Source organism: Salmo trutta, chromosome 31, assembly GCF_901001165.1.
Source record: "Salmo trutta chromosome 31, fSalTru1.1, whole genome shotgun sequence".
NCBI lineage: Eukaryota > Metazoa > Chordata > Actinopteri > Salmoniformes > Salmonidae > Salmo > Salmo trutta.
The window spans coordinates 39,552,073-39,571,833 of NC_042987.1; the positions used below are offsets into that span (position 1 = coordinate 39,552,073).

The 19,761-nt window shown below is 44.0% G+C and overlaps 1 protein-coding gene across 2 annotated transcripts in view; it reads right to left on the reverse strand.

The window, feature by feature from the left end:
* Positions 1 to 19,761, reverse strand: part of LOC115170189 (netrin-G1-like) — a 182,153-nt gene that overhangs the window by 145,479 nt on the left and 16,913 nt on the right. For both annotated transcript variants that reach the window (XM_029726557.1, XM_029726556.1), the window contains exon 2: positions 16,171 to 16,603. In XM_029726557.1, the coding sequence (XP_029582417.1) occupies positions 16,171 to 16,422 (252 nt within the window). In that variant the 5' untranslated portion in view covers positions 16,423 to 16,603. The remainder of the gene's footprint in view (positions 1 to 16,170; positions 16,604 to 19,761) is intronic.

Sequence of the window (19,761 nt, forward strand, 5' to 3'; positions counted from 1 at the left end):
CACTACACTGTGAAGGACTGAAATCCTGCAAGGCACACATGGTCCCCCTGCTGAAAAATACATATACATGCCCGTCTGAAGTTTGGCAATGAACATCTGAATGATTCAGAGGACAACTGGTGAAAGTGTTGTGGTCAGTTTAGACCAAAATGGAGCTCTTTGGCATCAACTCAACTCGCCGTGTTTGGAGGAGGAGGAGTGCTGCCTATGACCCCAAGAACACCATCTCCACCGTCAAACATGGAGGTGGAAACATTATGCTTTGGGGGTGTTTTTCTGCTAAGAGGACAGAACAACTTCACTGCATCATTTGATGGGGCCATCTCCTGTCAAATCTTGGGTGAGAACCTCCTTCCCTCAGCCAGGGCATTGAAAATGGGTCGTGGATGGGTATTCCAGCATGACAATGACCCAAAACACACGGCCAAGGCAACAAAGGAGTGGCTCAAGAAGAAGCACATTAATTAAGGTCCTGGAGTGGCCTAGCCAGTCTCCAGACCTTAATCCCATAGAAAATCTGTGGAGGGAGCTGAAGGTTCGAGTTGCCAAACGTCAGCCTCGAAACCTTAATGACTTGGAGAAGATCTGCAAAGAGGAGTGGGATAAAATCCCTCCTGAGATGTGTGCAAACCTGGTGGCCAACTACAAGAAACGTCTGACCTCTGTGATTGCCAACAAGGGTTTTGCCACCAAGTACTAAGTCATGTTTTGCAGAGGGGTCAAATACTTATTTCCCTCATTAAAATGCAAATCAATTTCTAACATTTTTGACATTCGTTTTTCTGGATTTTTTTTATGTTATTCTGTCTCTCACTGTTCATATAAACCTACCATTAAAATTATAGACTGATCATTTCTTTGTAAGTGGGCAAACGTACAAAATCAGCAGGGGATCAAATACTTTTTTCCCCCACTGTAAAGGCTGCCTCTCCATGCCTCTTGGTCCTAGGCTTTGGGATAGTTAAAAAGCTAGTGCCAGGGGACCTGAGGGACCTACTGGGTACATAACTCAAAAGCGTGTCTGACATGTATTGGAGAGACAATGGAAGATTGATTTAAAAACCAATTGAAGAATCTTAAAATGAATTCTAAAACTCACAGGCAGCCAGTGCAGAGACTTTAAAACGGGTGTAATGTGTGCTTTCCATCTGGTCTTGGTCTGTACCCATGCTGCAGCATTCTGTATGTTTTGCAGTTGACCAATGGCTTTCTTTGGTAGACCAGACAGTACAGCATTACAGTAGTCAAACCTGCTTGTTAATAAAAGCATTGATGAGTCTTTCTGTATCAGCCTGAGAGAGAAATGTCCGCACCTTGGTAATGTTACTCAGGTGATTAAAAAGCTATTTTGGTCACATTACTAATGTGTGATACAAAATTGAGTCAAGAATCTAAAATAAGACCAAGGCTTTGACTCAAACAATAAGTCCACCGGTCTCGTCTTGATTTAGCTGGAGGAAGTTGTGAGCCGTTCAAGTATTTAAATCACTAATACAGTCTAATAATTTATCCATGGAGCTAAAATCCAGTGGTGGCACAGAAATGTAAAGTTGTGTATCGTATACGTAGCAGTGAAAATCAATGCTGTGCTTTCTGATAAAGCTGCCAAGGGGCAACATATATAAATTGAACAGTACCGGACCCAAAATCGAACCTTGTGGAACACCACATTTAATATGTATTGTCTCAGAGTTATGGTGCATTTGGAAAGTATTCAGACCCCTTGACTTTTTACACATTTTGTTATGTTACAGCCTTATTCTAAAATGGATTAAATTGTTAGTTTTTTCTCATCAATCTACACAAAATACCCCACAATGACAAAGAAAAAACAGGTCTTTAGACAAAAACTGAAATATCACATTTACATAAGTATTCAGACCCTTTACTCAGTACTTCATTGAAGCACCTTTGGCAGTGATTACAGCATCGAGTCTTCTTGGGTATGACGCTACAAGCTTGGCACACCTGTATTTGGGCAGTTTCTCCCATTTCGTCTCTGTAGATCCTCTCAAGCTCTGTCAGGTTGGATGATGAGCGTCGCTGCACAGCTATTTTCAGGTCGCTCTAGATATTTTCGATCAGGTTCAAGTCCGGGCTCTTTCTTGTCCACTCAAGGATATTCAGGGAAGGGAAAGGGGTACCTAGTCAGTTGTCCAACAGAATGTATTCAACTAGAAACACCTCAAGGATAATAAGTGGAAACAAGATGCACCTGAGCAAAATGTTGAGTCTCATAACAAAGGGTCTGAATACTTATGTAAATAAGGTCTGTCAGTCAAGCCAGTTTACTATTGAGATCTGAGTCAACTTAAATCATGTCAGTCATGCCAGTTTACGATTGAGATCTGAGTCAACTCAAATCATGTCAGTCATGCCAGTTTACTATTGAGATCTGAGTCAACTCAAATCATGTCAGTCATGCCAGTTTACTATTGAGATCTGAGTCAACTCAAATCATGTCAGTCATGCCAGTTTACTATTGAGATCTGAGTCAACTTAAATCATGTCAGTCATGCCAGTTTACTCTTCAGATCTGAGTCAACTCAGGTCATGTCAATCAGGCCAGTTCACAAGTCAGATCTGAGTCAAATCAAGTCATGTCAATTAGGCCAGTTTACTATTCCGGTCTTTGTAAAAGAAGAGAGAGTAGCAGTTGTAAATGCTTGTCATCATGTCCAACCCGAAAGGGAATAATCATCACAGATTGCATTACAACTAAAACAAGGCAGATGTGTCACACCAACAGTCTCTCTGACTGAATGCCAGTGACCATCCTCCTGATAATTCACATTGACGATAAAAGGTACAGAGACACAAAACAGAGGATAACGTAATGAGTATCTTGTTCAGCCAGTCACACTCCTTGTATTAAACCGACGGTACTAATGGCTATTCATGACCTCACTTAGTACACACAAAAGGCTATCATCCTTACACTTTATATTCTCCCAAAAAGAAGGACATTGAGGACTAGGTATGTTATGGAATAGTTTGTCCACTGTCCTCTCTAACTGCCACTTAATAGAAATCAAAGAAATCAAACACACACACACACACATGTACACACGCACAAACACACACACACACACACACACACCAACCCTCGTCACCTTACACATAGAAACATAGCGTTTGCTACTTGCTGTGTCATGACTTCAAATAATTTCCCTCCCAGGGGGAGGTAGGATCATCCACAGTAGAGATTTTGGGATTGAAAACAAACACTTCCTGACATAAAACAGTGTGTGAGAGCGCTGCAAGTGGGTCGCATTGAGAGAAGGAGTGCCGTGATGGAACATTCATGAAATAATTCCAGAAATAAAGACAGAGAGAGAGAGAGTGGTGTGTGTGGTGGTGTGTGTGGTGTGTGGTGGTGTGTGTGGTGTGTGGTGGTGGTATGGTGGTGGTGTATGGTGGTGTGTGGTGGTGGTGTGGGTTGTGTGTGTGGTGGTGAATGGTGGTGGTGTGTGGTGGTGTATGGTGGTGTATGGTGGTGGTGTGTGGTGGTGTGGGTTGTGTGTGTGTGTGTGTGGTGGTGTGTGGTGGTGGTGTGTGGGTTGTGTGTGTGGTGGTGTATGGTGGTGGTGTGTGGTGGTGGTGTATGGTGGTGTGTGGTGGTGTATGGTGGTGGTGTGTGGTGGTGGTATGTGGTGGTGTGGTGGTGTGTGGTGGTATATGGTGGTGGTGTGTGGTGGTGTGTGTTGGTGGTGTGTGGTGGTGTTTGGTGGTGTGGTGGTGTGTGTGTGGTGGGTTGTGGTGTGTGGTGGTGTGTGTGTTGTGGGGTGGTAGAGATGTTTGTGTGGTGTGTGTGGGGTGGTGGTTGTGTGTGGTGGTGTGTGTGGTGGTGTGTGGTGGTGTGTGTGGTGTTGTGTGGTTTTGTGTGGTGGTGTGTGGAGTGTTTGGTCATGTGTGTGGTGGTGTGTTTGCTGGTGTGTGGTTGTGTGGTGTGTTTGGTGGTGTGTAGAGTGTGTGTTTGGTGGTGTGTGTTGTGTGTGTGTGTGGCGGTGTATGGTGTGTGTGGTGTGGTGGTGTATGGTGTGTGTGGTGGTGTATGATGTGTGTGTGTTGTGGTGTGTGTGGTGGTGTATGGTGGTGGTGTGTTGTGGTGTGTGGGTGGTGGTGTGTTGTGTATGGTGGTGAGTGTGTGGGGTGGTGGCAGTGGTGTGCGGTGGTGTGTGTGTGTGGTGGTGGTGTGTGGTGGTGGTGTGTGGTGGTGGTGGTGTGCAGTGGTGTGTGTGCGGTGGTGGTGTGTGTGCGGTGGTGGTGTGGGGTGGTGGTGTATGGTGGTGGTGTATGGTGGTGGTGGTGGTGTGTGGTGGTGTGTTGTGTGTGTTGTGTGGGGTGGTGGTGGTGGTGTGTGGTGTGTGTGGTGGTGTTGTGTGGTGGTGGTGTGTTTCGTGGTGTGTGATGGTGTGAGGTGTGTGTGGTGGTGTTGTGTGTTGTGTGGTGGTGTGTTTCGTGGTGTGTGTGTGTGTGTGTGTGGTGGTGGTGTGTGGTGTGTAGTGTGTGGTGTTGTGTGGTGGTGTGTTTCGTGGTGTGTGTGTGTGGTGGTGTGTGGTGGTGGTGTGTGTATGGTGTGTGGTGAGGTGGTGGTGGTGTATGGTGGTGGTGGTGGGTGTGTGTGGTGGTGGTGTGTGGTGGTGGTGTGTTGTGTGTGGTGGTGTGTGGTGGTGGTGGTGTGTTTTGTGTGGTGGTATGTGGTGGTGTGTGTTGTGGTGGGTAGTGTGTGGTGGTGTGTGGTGGTGTGTGTTGTGTGTGGTGGTGTGTAGTGTGTGAGGTGTGTGTGGTGGTGGTGTGTTTTGTGTGGTGGTGGTGTGTGTTGTGTGGTTTTGTGTGGTGGTGTGTTTCGTGGTGTGTGTGGTGTTGTGTGGTGGTGGTGTGTAGTGTGTGGTGTTGTGTGGTGGTGTGTTTTGTGGTGTGTGTGTGTGTGTGTGTGTGTGTGTGTGTGGTGTTGTGTGGTGGTGGTGTGTAGTGTGTGGTTTTGTGTGGTGGTGGTGTGTAGTGTGTGGTGTTGTGTGGTGGTGTGTTTCGTGGTGTGTTTGGTGGTGTGGTGGTGTGTGGTGTGCGGTGTGTGGTGTTGGAGTGTGGTGGTGTTTGGTGGTGTGGTGGTGTGTTGTGGTGGTGTGTGGTGGTGGTGTGTGGTGTGGTGGTGTGTTGTGGTGTGTGGTGGTGGTGGTGTGTGGTGGTGGTGTGGTGTGGTGGTGGTGTGTGGTGGTGTGGTGGTGCGTGGTGTTGGTGTGGTGGTGTGTGTGGTGCGTGGTGTTGGTGTGGTGGTGTGTGTGGTGGTGTTGGTGTGGTGGTGTGTGTGGTGGTGTGTGGTGGTGTGTGGTGTGTGTGGTGTGTGGTGGTGGTGTGTGGTGGTGGTGGTGTGTGGTTGTTTGTGGTGGTGGTGTGTGTTGGTGTGTGGTGGTGGTGTGTGTGGTGGTGTGTGGTGGTGGTGTGGTGGTGTGGTGTGGTGGTTTGTGGTGGTGGTGTGTGGTGGTGGTGTGGTGGTGGTGTGTGGTGGTGGTGGTTTGTGGTGGTGGGGTGGTGGTGTGTGGTGGTTTGTGGTGGTGTGTGTGGTGGTGTGGTGGTGTGTGGTGGTTTGTGGTGGTGGTGTGTGGTGGTGTGGTGGTTTGTGGTGGTGGTGCGTGGTGGTGGTGTGGTGGTGGGGTGGTGGTGTGTGGTGGTGGTGGTTTGTGGTGGTGTGTGTGGTGGTGTGGTGGTGTGTGGTGGTGGTGGTTTGTGGTGGTGGTGGTTTGTGGTGGTGTGTGTGGTGGTGGTGGTGTGTGGTGGTGGTGTGTGTGGTGGTGTGTGGTGGTGTGGTGGTTTGTGGTGGTGGTGTGTGTGGTGGTGTGTGGTGGTGGTGTGTGGTGGTGGTGTGTGTGTGTGGAGGTATGTGGTGGAAGTGATTCCCAAACCTTCCATAACAAAGCCATCATCTACAGAGAGATGAACCTGGAGAGATGAACTTGGAGAAGAGCCTCTAAGCATGCTGGAAATCTTTGAATTTGTACCTACTCAGTGAGCATAGGCTATTGAGAAAGGTCACTGAAGGCAGACATAGCTTTAAAGAGATGACAAAATGAGGTAAAAAACTGAGCTGCACTTCCTAACCTCCTGCCAAATGTATGACCATATTAGAGACACATATTTCCCTCAGATTACATAGACCCACAAAGAATTCCAAAATAAAACAAATTTTGATAAACTCTCATATCTATTGGGTGAAATACCAGTGTACCATCATAACAAGATATGTGACCTGTTGCCACAAGAAAAGGTCAACCAGTGAAGCTCAAACACCATTGCAAATACAACGTATATTTTAACTAGCTGCACATCATTACAACACTCTACATTATATAGACATAATATGGCAATGTAAACATGTCTCCCATGGCAATAAAGCCCTTAAATTGAAATTGAATTCAAAGAGACAGAGAGAGAGAGACAGAGAGAGAGACAGAGAGAGTGAAAGAGAGATACAGAGAGAAACAGAAACAGAGAGAGATATAGTGAGTGAGTGAGAGAGAGAGAGAGAGAGACAGAACTAGAGATAGTGAAGGTTTGTGTTCTATAAATTGTCCAATGTTGTTGGTCGTGTGGTTTGGCCTCAGGCTGCTTTTGGCAGCCTTTCTCTATCTCAATATCCAAGGCCTGAGGTCATCTGCCTTGGGCCTAAAGAGCAGGAACTAGGACTTCATCAAAGAAATCGGAAATACAGACATTGTCATCCTGCAAGAAACATGGTATAGAGGAGACGGACCCACTGGTTGCCCCCTAGGTTACAGAGAGCTGGTAGTCCCATCCACCAAACTACCAGGTGTGAAACAGGGAAGGGACTCAGGGGGTATGCTAATTTGGTATAGAGCAGACCTAACTCACTCCATTAAATTAATCAAAACAGGAACATTTTACATTTGGCTAGAAATTAAAAAGGAAATTATCTTAACAGAGAGAAATGTCCTCCTGTATGCTACCTATATCCCCCACTAGAATCCCCATACTTTAATGAAGACAGCTTCTCCATCCTGGAGGGGGAATTCAATCATTTCCAGGCCCAGGGACATGTACAAGTCTGTGGCGACCTAAATGCCAGACCTGGACAAGAACCTGACACCCTCAGCACACAGGGGGACAAACACCTGCCTGCAGGTGACAGCATTCCCTCCCCCATATGCCCCCCTAGACACAACTATGACAACATAACCAACAAAACAGGACACAACTCCTGCAGCTCTGGCATACGCTGGGCATGTACACAGTCAATGGTAGGCTTCAAGGGGACTCCTATGGTAGGTACACCTATAGATCATCTCTTGGCAGTAGTGCTGTAGACTACTTTATCACTGACCTCAACCCAGAGTCTCTCGGAGCGTTCACAGTCAGCCCACTAACACCCCTATCAGACCACAGCAAAATCAGTCTAATTCAACAGAGCAATACTCAATCATGAGGCATCAAAGCCAAAGGAACTGAGTAACATTAAAAAATGCTATAGATGGAAGGAATGCAGTGTGGAAACCTACCAAAAAACTATTAGGCAACAACAAATTCAATCCCTTTTAGACAACTTCCTTGGTAAAACGTTCCACTGTAATAGTGAAGGTGTAAACTTGGCAGTAGAAAATCTTAACAGTATATTTGACCTATTAACTTCCCTATCAAATCTTTAAATCTCAAATAGAAAACCAAAGAAAATGAACAACAATGACAAATGGTTAGATGAAGAATGCAAAAATCTAAGAAAGAAATTGAGAAACCTGTCCAACCAAAAACATAGAGACCCGGGAAATCTGAGTCTACGCCTTCACTATGGTGAATCACTAAAACAATACAGAAATACACTATGGAAAAAGAAGGAACAGCACGTCAGACATCAGCTCAATGTAATTGAAGAATCCATAGACTCAACCCATTTCCGGGACAATTGGAAAACACTAAACAAACAACAACACCAATAATTATCAAAGAGTTATCTATCCAAAACGGAGATGTACGGGTAAACTACTTTTCCAATCTTTTTGGCTCTATAACAAAGAACAAACAGCAAAAACATGATCAAACACAAATCTTAGAATCAACTATTAAAGACTACCAGAACCCATTGGATTCTCCAATTATCTTGAATGAGCTACAGGACAAAATAAAATCCCTACAACCCAAAAAGGCATGTGGTGTTGATGGTATCCTCAATGAAATGATCAAATATACAGACAACAAATGCCAATTGGCTATACTAAAACTCTTTATCATCATCCTCAGCTCTGGCATCTTCCCCAGTATTTGGAACCAAGGACTGATCACCCCAATCCACAAAAGTAGAGACAAATTTGACCCCAATAACTACCGTGGGACATGCGTCAACAGCAACCTTGGGAAAATCCTCTGCATTATCATTAACAGCAGACTCGTACATTTCCTCAGTGCAAACAATATACTGAGCAAATGTCAAATTGGCTTTTTACCAAATTATCGTATGACAGACCACGTATTCACCCTACACACCCTAATTGACAAACAAGCAAACCAAAACAAAGGCAAAGTCTTCTCATACTTTATTGATTTCATAAAAGCCTTCGACTCAATTTGGCATGATGGTCTGCTATACAAATTGATGGCAAGTGGTGTTGGGGGAAAAACATACGACATTATAAATTATTATTTACATTATAAAATCCATGTAAACAAACAACAAGTGTGCGGTTCAAATTGGAAAAAAACACACATTTCTTCCCAAAGGGCCGTGGGGTGAGACAGGGATGCAGCTTCAACATATATATAACGAATTGGTACGAGCACTAGAAAAGTCTGCAGCACCCGGCCTCACCCTAATAGACTCTGAAGTCAAATGTCTACTGTTTGCTGATGATCTGGTGCTTCTGTCACCAACCAAGGAGGGCCTACAACAGCAACTAGATATTCTGCACAGATTCTGCCAGACCTGGGACCTGACAGTAAATCTTAGTAAGACCAAAATAATGGTGTTCCAAAAAAGGTCCAGTCGCCAGGACCACAAATACAAATTCCATCTAGACACCGTTGCCCCAGAGCACACAAAAAACTATACATACCTAAACCTAAAGCTGTGAACGATCTGAGAGAAAAGGCAAGAAGGGCATTCTATGCCATCAAAAGGAACATAAAGTTCAACATACCAATTAGAATCTGGCTAAAAATATTTCAATCAGTTATAGAACCCTTTATGGTTGTGAGGTCTGGGGTCCACTCACCAACCAAGAAATCACAAAAAGGAAAAAACACCAAATTGAGACTCTGCATTCAGAATTCTGCAAAAATATCCTCCGTGTTTAATGTAGAACACCAAATAATGCATGCAGAGCAGAATTAGGCCGATACCCACTAATTATCAAAATCCAGAAAAGAGCTGTTATATTCTACAACCACCTAAAAGGAAATGATTTCCAAACCTTCCATAACAAAGCCATCACCTACAGAGAGATGAACCTGGAGAAGAGTCCCCTAAGCAAGCTGGTCCTGGGGCTCTGTTCACAAACACAAACACACCCCACAGAGCCCCAGGACAGCAACACAATTAGACCCAACCAAAATCATGAGAAAACAAAAAGATAATTACTTGACACATTGAAAGAATTAACAAAAAAACAGAGCAAACTAGAATGCTAATTGGCCCTAAACAGAGAGTACATAGTGGCAGAATACCTGACCACTGTGACTAACCCAAACTTAAGGAAAGCTTTGACTATGTACAGCATAGCCTTGCTATTGAGAAAGGCTGCTGTAGGCAGACCTGGCTCTCAAGAGAAGACAGGCTAATTGCACACTGCCCACAAAATGAGGTAGAAACTGAGCTGCACTTCCTAACCTCCTGCCCAATGTATGACCATATTAGAGAGACATATTTCCCTCAGATTACACAGATCCACAAAGAATTCGAAAACGAACCCGATTTTGATAAACTCTCATATCTACTGGGTGAAATAACACAGTGTACCATCACCGCAGCAAGATTTGTGACCTGTTGCCACAATAAAAGGTCAACCAGTGAAGAACAAACACAATTGTAAAATACAACCCATATTTATGCTTATTTATTTTCCCTTTTGTACATGAACCATTTGTACATCGTTACAACACTGTATATATACATAATATGACATTTGTAAGGTCTTTATTATTTTGAAACTTCTGTATGTTTAATGTTTACTGTTAATTTTTATTGTTTATTTCACATTTGTATATTATCTACCTCACTTGCTTTGGTAATGTTAACATATGTTTTCCATGCCAATAAAGCCCCTTGGATTGAATTGAATTGAGAGGGAGACATAGATAGAGAGATTGACAGAGACATAGAGCTAGAGAGATAGACAGAGAGAGGGCTCAATGGCTAAATGATTTTAGACATCCTCCCAAAGTGTTTAAAATAAAAACAGGGCCAACTCCCTGACGCAGCATCACTGTCCAGCCCTGTCTCTGCTCTTTCCTGTCCTGTCTCTCTGTCCTGTCTCTGTCATGTCCTATCTTGTCCACATGACCTGTTTCTCTGTCCTGCCCTGTCCTGTTCCTCTGTCCTGTCCTGTTCTGTCCTCCTATCCTGTTCTGTCCTCCTATCCTGTCCTATTATGTTTTGTGGACACTATTTCCTTGCTTTTAGGGCCCATAATGCATTTTTTTTTAATGGGCGTGGCTTCACAACGTTTTCAGATTTGAAGAAAATGGCGGAATATGTGCAGCCGAAGTCTGACGAGAGCGGATACAAATTCATTGCTTTAACTAATTATGACAAATGTTAAGAAAATGTTGAGCAATGTAATAAAGTAATGACATTTCATATAAGTTACGTTACACGTTATGTTGGCTGACAATTTGTTACAAACCGCATAGCATATCATTCCAGCACTATGAAACCCAACGTTTATTGACTTGATTATTCACACACTGCCGGTGTCAGTAAACGTAGGAAGAAAAAAAACATAATGAAATTGTTGCCAGCAGCACAGTTACAGTCACCAACGCTCTGGATAACAGCCTAACCAGCTCTGCTAGGGTGAGTAAAATGGTCAGGATGAGGTGTTCTCTCATTTGTGTCTGGAAGTAGCCAATGTTAGCCAGTTAGCTTGGGTGCTTGACTGCCGTTGAATGCTCGAATCAACCCTACTCCTCGGCCAGAGCAATAATCTGACAAAGCTCTGGAATTACGAACGCCCAGAGCGCACTCTGGTACTCCAAATTGAATTTTTGAACGCACCCGAAATCATAAAATACTTAGCTTGATTAAAATGACGCCAGAGAAGAAGGCAGATGTTTTACGTGCCCCCAACTGATTATGTTTTTAATGCTTTGTTTATTTGCGCTTGTAACTTATTTTGTACAAAATGTTGCCGCTACCATCGCTTATGACCGAAAATAACTTCTGGACATCAGGACTAACTCACCACGGACTGGCAGAATCCTTTTTTTTTTTTTACGAGTCTGACGAGCCCGACGCGAACGATATACTGCTTTCTCGAGAACAGGCTCAGATCCCTGTGATATGCGTGAAGAAGAGGCGGAGAAAAAGGCGCCGAAGGGCAGGCTGCCTTCTGAGAATTCGTAGTCGATCGAATAAACCCCCACCACTTCCATTCTGCTAGCAAACGTCTTTGAAGAATAAAATAGATGACCTACGTGGAAGATTAAACTACCAACGGGACATTCAAAACTGTAATATCTTATGCTTCACGGAGCCGTGGCTGGACAACGACACTATCAACATACAGCTGGTTATACACGTCAACACAAGACTAAGATCGAATCGTACTACACTGATGCTCGTCGGATGTGGCAGGACTTGCAAACCATTACAGACTACAAGGGGAAACACAGCCGAGAGCTGCCCAGTGACACGAGCCTACCAGACGAGCTAAACTACTTCTATGCTTGCGTCGAGAAAAATAAAAGTGTGTGATCACGCTCTCCGCAGTCGATGTGAGTAAGACCTTTAAACAGGTCACCATTCACAAGGCTGTAGGGCCATATAGACTACCAGGACGTGTACTGCGAGCATGCGCTGACCACTGACATTTTCAACCTCTCCCTGTCCAAGTCTGTAATACCAACATCTTTTAAGCAGACCACCAGAGTGCCTGTTCCCAAGAACACTAAGGTATCCTGCCTAAATGACTCACGTCTGTAGCCATGAAGTGCTTTGAAAGGCTGGTCATGGCTTACATCAACACCATTATCCCAGAAACCCGAGACCCACTCCAATTTGCATAGGTGAACTATTGTAAAGTGGTTGCTCCACTGGATATCATAAGGTGAATGCACCAATTTGTAAGTCGCTCTGGATAAGAGCGTCTGCTAAATGACGTAAATGTAAATATAAATGTAAATCCACAGATGATGCAATCTCTATTGCACTCCACACTGCCATTTACCACCTGGACAAAAGGAAAACCTATGTGAGAATGCTATTCATTGACTACAGCTCAGTGTTCAACACCATAGTGCCCTCATAGCTCATCACTAAGCTAAGGACCCTGGGACTAAACACCTCCCTCTGCAACTGGATCCTGGACTTCCTGACGGGCCATCCCCAGGCGGTAAGGGTAGGTAACAACACATCCGCCACGCTGATCATCAACATAGGGGCCCCTCAGGGGATCGTGCTCAGTCCCCTCCTGTACTCCCTGTTCACTCATGACTGCACAGCCATGCACGGCTCCAACACCATCATTAAGATTGCTGATGACAGATGGCCGTGTGGTTCCAGGACAACAACCCCTCCCTCAACGTGATCAAGACAAAGGAGATGATTGTGAACTACAGGAAAAAGAGGACCAAGCACCACCCCATTCTCATCGACAGGGCTGTAGTGGAGCAGGTTGAAAGCTTCAAGTTACTTGGTGTCCACATAACCAATAAACTATCATGGTTCAAGCACACCAAGACAGTCGTGAAGAGGGCAAGACAAAACCTTTTCCCCCTCGGGAGACTGAAAAGATTTGTCATGGATCCCCAGATCCTCAAAAGGTTCTACAGCTGCACCATCGAGAGCATCCTGACTGGTTGCATCACTGCCTAGTATGGAAACTGCTCAGCCTACATGTACATATTACCTCAACTAACCGGTGCCCCCGCACACTGACTCTGTACCGGTATCCCCCCTGTATATAGTCTCGCTATTGTTATTTTTTTTCACTACAGTGTTGGTTAGGGGCTCATAAGTAAACTTTTCCCTGTAAGGTCTACAACCTGTTCTATTCGGCGCATGTGACTAATAAACATTTAATTTGATTTTAGTAATTTGGTATGCTAACAAGCTAGCAAGAGGTTGCATAGCAACAGCATCAATTTCCGGTATACAGGCGAAGAGCTAGTACACTCAACTGAAACGATGCCGTTTGTTAACATTTACTAAAATTAACTAGTATATAGAATGTAGTATATACTCATTAATATGTAGTATACAGTATTTTAAGTATGGGTATTGAACACAGCCAATGTAAGAGGGTCTGTTCAGAATATTTAACTATCTACAACTCTGGTGCTAAGGGATTATGTTCCTGGTTCTGACCAGCATGGTGCCTTCTGATTGCCTAACAGAGCTCATCTGCGTGCTCTCCACATCGCTATAGTAACTGCGAGAGGCTTCTGAGGGTAAGGTCAAGGGTGCCAGTCTGACTCTCTCTCTCTCTCTCTCTCTCTCTCTCTCTCTCTCTCTCTCTCTCTCTCTCTCTCTCTCTCTCTCTCTCTCTCTCTCTCTCTCTCTCTCTCTCTCTCTCTCCTTACAATAATGCACCATCACACACATAGACATTCCTCTCTCTCTCTCTCTCTCTCTCTTTCTTTCATCTTGCCGTGCAACTAAATGTCTCTGTGCCATCTGGAGTTAGGGGAGGAAAAGAGGTTTCAGCACCCACTTTTTGTTTTGGTATATATTCATATTTAGTGGTACTGCAGCAGAAGCCACCAAACGTTCAAATTAAAAATCTCTATTACGTGTGTTTGGTTTGACTGAAAAGGTCAGCAGCATGATGACCTCACCAGGCACAGACTGAACAGATGTCAACAAGGACAGGATGAGAATGTAGTCCATGACACACACACACACACACACACACACACACACACAAACACACACACACACAGGTGTACAGTTGAAGTCAGAAGTTTACATACACTTAGGTTGGAGTCTTTAAAACTTGTTTTTAAACCACTCCACAAATGTCTTGTTAACAAACTATAGTTTTGGCAAGTTGGTTAGGACATCTATCTACTTTGTGCATGACACAAGTAATTTTTCCAACAATTGTTTACAGACAGATTATTTCACTTATAACTCACTGTATCACAATTCCAGTGGGTCAGAAGTTTACATACACTAAGTTGACTGTGCCTTTAAACAGCTTGGAAAATTCCAGAAAATGATGTCATGGCTTTACAAGCTTCTGATAGGTTAATTGACATCATTTGAGTCAATTGGAGGTGTACCTGTGGATGTATTTCAAGGCCTACCTTCAAACTCAGTGCCTATTTGCTTGACATCATGGGAAAATCAAAAGAAAATAATCCAAGAACTCAGAAAAAAATGTGTAGACCTCCACAAGTCTGTTTCATCCTTGGGAGCAATTTCCAAACGCCTGAAAGTACCACGTTCATCTGTACATACACTAGTACGCAAGAATAAACACCATGGGACCATGCAGCCGTCATGCCGCTCAGGAAGGAGACGCGTTCTGTCTCCTAGAGATGAACGTACTTTGGTGTGAAAAGTGCAAATCAATCCCAGAACAACAGAAAAGGACCTTGTGAAGATGCTGGAGGAAACAGGTACAAAAGTATCTATATCCACAGTAAAACGAGTCCTATATCGACAAAACCTGAAAGGCCGCTCTGCAAGGAAGAAGCCACTGCTCCAAAACCGCCATAAAAATTCCAGACTACGGTTTGCAACTGCACATGGGGACAAAGATTGTACTTTTTGGAGAAAAGTCCTCTGGTCTGATGAAACAAACTTTTTGACCATAATGACCATCATTATGTTTGGAGGAAAAAGGGGGAGGCTTGCAAGCCGAAGAACACCAACCCAACCGTGGCAGCATCATGTTGTGGGGGTGCATTGCTGCAGGAGGGACTGGTGCACTTCACAAAATAGATGGCATCATGAGGAAGCACAATTATTATATAATGAAGCAAGACTTCAGTCAGGAAGTTAAAGCTTGGTCGCAAATGGGTCTTCCAAATGGACAATGACCCCAAGCATACTTCCAAAGTTGTGGCAAAATGGCTTAAGGACAACAAACTTAAGGACGACAACTTAAGGACAACAAAGTCAAGGTATTAGACCTCAATCCTATAGAAAATTTGTGGGCAGAACTGAAAAAGCGTGTGCGAGCAAGGAGACCTACAAACCTGACTCAGTTACACCAGCTCTGTCAGGAGGAATGGGCCAAAATTCACCCAACTTATTGTGGGAAGCTTGTGGAAGGCTACCCGAAACATTTGACCCAAGTTAAACAATTTAAAGGCAATGCTACACAATACTAATTGACTGTATGTAAACTTCTGACCCACTGGGAATGTGATGAAAGAAATAAAAGGTGAAATAAATCATTCTCTCCACTATTATTCTGAAAATTCACATTCTTAAAATAAGGTCGTGATCCTAACTGACCTAAGACAGGGACATTTTACTAGGATTAAATGTCAGGAATTGAGAAAAACAGAGTTTAAATTTATTTTGCTAAGGTGTATGTAAACTTCCAACTTCAACTGTATTGGTGCGGTTGGCTTCCAGGTTAAGCGGGCATTGTGTCAAGAAGCAGTGAGGCTTGGTTGGGTTGTGTTTCAGAGGACGCATGGCTCACGTCCGTACGGGAGTTTAAATGTATTTGGCTAAGGTGTATGTAAACTTCCAACTTCAACTGTACATATACGTGTGTAACACAGAACAATAGAGTTTGTGGGCTGAAACCTACCTTCTCATTCATCACTATCACAGTCAGCTGTGTGTGTGTGTGTGTGTGTGTATGTGTGTGTGTGTGTGTGTGTGTGTGTGTGTGTGTGTGTGTGTGTGTGTGTGTGTGTGTGTGTGTGTGTGTGTGTGTACATCCATCACACTCACCAAGATATGTGCTTGACGTGTGTGTGTGTTTATGCATGTACGTCCGTATGTCTGTGCCGTGTGTGTGTGTGTGTGTGTTTGCCAGTACTCACCAGTGTGCAGTATGTCTCAGGTGGGTCTCCACAGGTGATATTGGGCGGGTCCAGGCTGACGGTCAGGTACTTGGTCATGACTGTAGCTTCTGGTTGACAGGCCATGTAGTCCCACGTTAACCCTTCCTCTGTGTAGATCTGACTCTTACACACGTCATAGTGGCCCCAGGCAGCTGGATATTGCTGCATGGCCACACACACACTTACACACACACACACCGCCTGCAGGGTCAACATCGCAGGACAACGCATCGCGTCTCTCTCCTTGTCCTATTGTAACTAAGCGGCTGTTTAATTTGTTTTTGTCCAAAGACAGTGTGAAGGGGCGGGGCCAATGTGTTGTATCTTCCTCCTCGTGAGCCAATGGGTGTGAGGTTGTTAGGTTGGTGTGTTTTTAATCATCGTTGTGGCTGTCAGTCAGTCAGTCAGTGCCCTGTGGGAGAGAAGGAGAGGAGGTTATTGGACAGTCAAGGATCAGGTTGAAGGCAGAGTTAAAGGACTGCTTTAGTAGCTCTGGCGTTTCAGAGAGTAGACCACACACACACACACACACACACACACACACACACACACACACACACACACACACACACACACACACACACAATTGTCTTATTGGACAATTCTTACCCTTAGATAATGGCTTGGCTGAAATATACGATTTATATTTCTCTGCTTCGATGTAAAATCTAATCCTTATTTGAATACCATACCATAAAATTATTATTTTCTATACGTCAAGTAATTACATTTGAGAGAATTGCTTTTCCGGCTGGCTCCATTTATTTCGTATAACTTAAAGTGTAGGATGCATGAGTTTTAAAACCACACAGTGTGGTCAAAGACTTAATAACTTCATTGTAGTCACCATCTGGTTACATTTAACAACAAACATAGTTATGTTTTTTGTGGTTTTATATAGTTAGTAACTTATTTTCAGATATCTTCGGAACTATGCAAAAATAGTCTGGGTAGGCATTTGTGGGATCCCTGCCTGGAGCCTTCCTCCGATCACCAGCTTGTTGACTGTTCCCCTCATCCCCCGTGCCCTCAGCCGCCTCTGGAATATTGCCTCTGGAATCTATCTACTTCATATTTCCCTTGCTATATCGCTATTGGATTATCCTCACTGACTCTCCCTCAGCCCGGTTCTCCCACCTCTCAGTCGGATTTAGAACTCAACATTATTATTTATTTATTTTTTATAATTTAATAGAAATGAAAACAAGACCACTTTCTCTTGGTCACAGATGGACGACATCCCTTCGTGCTTAAAATTGTAACTGGTCTGAATGATGTCTCTGCGCCGCTCAGTGCACACGTCTAAGAGAAAATTCTCTGTCGTCAGTTATATGAAATAGTGCCAATATTGTACTGTCACTAAGTAAAGATCCCATTTTTGCATTGTTTATGATTTGATTTGATTGTTTCTATTTTTAGAAAGCATTTCAGTCATTCCAAATGCTATTGTTCCACTTCTGTTGAATAGGGAAAATATATTATTTTTCATATTTTCACAATATCTGTACTATATACTTGCGCTTGTGAACCTCAAAAGTTCCAGACCTTTCCAAAACGATTTAACATTACTAGTTATTTTTTATTCTCATGAAAAATAATTACGTTTGAGTATTTCTATTTAGGCGGAAATGTACATTTTGCCCCATCATGCAACTGGAGGACACCCCTCCCACCTCAGGGCAAGCGAGCTGATGTTAGACAGGTACATTTCTCAACCTGGTATTAGGGCTGGAAAAAAGCCTGTGTGTCAGTTTATACACGATGAAATTGCAAACCCCCGTGCATTTGACACAGCCAAAAATAGAAACCACAGTCTCACTGTCTAACTATTGATATCCTTTAGAGCAATGGAGGGAGAGGAAAGTGGTTTGTTGGAGGGATTGGGAGAGGAAAGTGGTTTGTTGGAGGGATTGGGAGAGGAAAGTGGTTTGTTGGAGGGATTGGGAGAGGAAAGTGGTTTGTTGGAGGGATTGGAAGAGGAAAATGGTTTGTTGGAGGAATTGGGAGAGGAAAATGGTTTGTTGGAGGGATTGGGAGAGGAAAGTGGTTTGTTGGAGGGATTGGGAGAGGAAAGTGGTTTGCTGGAGGGATTGGGAGAGGAAAGTGGTTTGTTGGAGGGATTGGGAGAGGAAAATGGTTTGTTGGAGGAATTGGAAGAGGAAAGTGGTTTGTTGGAGGGATTGGGAGAGGAAAGTGGTTTGTTGGAGGGATTGGATTGCAGGACACTGTGAGCTATCTATCACACAAGATCAGTAAGATGCAACAACTGTTCTTGTAATGGTAACCTAACCGCTTTCAGTGTGTGTGTGTGTGTGTGTGTGTGTGTGTGTGTGTGTGTGTGTGTGTGTGTGTGTGTGTGTGTGTGTGTGTGTGTGTGTGTGTGTGTGTGTGTGTGTTGTCAGGTAGGTAATGCCTATCAGTTGGTGTGTGAAACAGAATAGATGATAACTGCTGCACACCAAGCTCAGACTGAGTAAATAGTGTAGTTGAACAACATGTTTCTAACTTCTGCATTTCAACTGAAGGTGTTCTGATTTTACAAACCACACTGATTTTCCAAGCCTTTCGTTTGTGAATGTTCCATTATGGTTTACTAACGTAGTGATTAATAATAATGAAATATCACATTTACATAAGTATTCAGAGATTTTACGCAGTACTTGGTTGAAGCAACATTGGCAGCGATTACAGCCTTGAGTCTTCTTGGGTATGACGCGACAAGCTTGGCACACATATATTTGGGGAGTTTCTCGCATTCATCTCTGCAGATCCTCTCAAGCTCTGTCAGGTTGGATATGAAGCGTTGCTGCACAGCTATTTTCAGGTCTCTCCAGAGATGTTCGTGTTCAAGTCCGGGCTTTGGCTGGGCCACTCAAGGACATTCAGAGACTTGTCCCGAAGCCACTCCTGCGATGTCTTGGCTGTGTGCTTAGGGTCGTTGTCCTGTTAGAAGGTGAACCTTCACCCCAGTCTGAGGTCCTGAGCGCTCTGGAGCAAGTTTTCATCAAGGATCTCTCTGTGCTTTGCTCCGTTCATCTTTGCCTTGATCCTGACTAGTCTCCCTGTTCCTGCCTCTGAAACATATTCCCACAGCATGATGCTGCTACCACCATGCTTCAGAGTAGGGATGGTGCCAGGTTTCCTCCAGGCGTGACGCTTGGCATTCAGGCCAAAGTGTTCAATCTTGGTTTCATCAGACCAGAGAATGTTGTTTATCATGGTCTTTGAGTCTTTAGGTGCCTTTAGGCAAACTCCATGCAGGCTGTCATGTGCCTTTTACTGAGGAGCGGCTTCCGTCTGGCCACTCTACCATAAAGACCTGATTGGTGGAGTGCTGCAGAGTTGGTTTTCCTTCTTGAATGTTCTCCCATCTCCACAGAGGAGCTCTGTCAGAGTGACCATCGGGTTCTTGGTCACCTCCCTGATCAAGGCCCTTCTCCCCCAAATGCTTAGTTTGGCCGGGCGGCCAGCTCTAGGATAAGTCTAAATACTTAAATAAAGTATTTATGTTTTTTATCTTTAATACATTTGCTAAAATGTAAAAAAAAAAAAAAAAATGTTTTTGCTTCG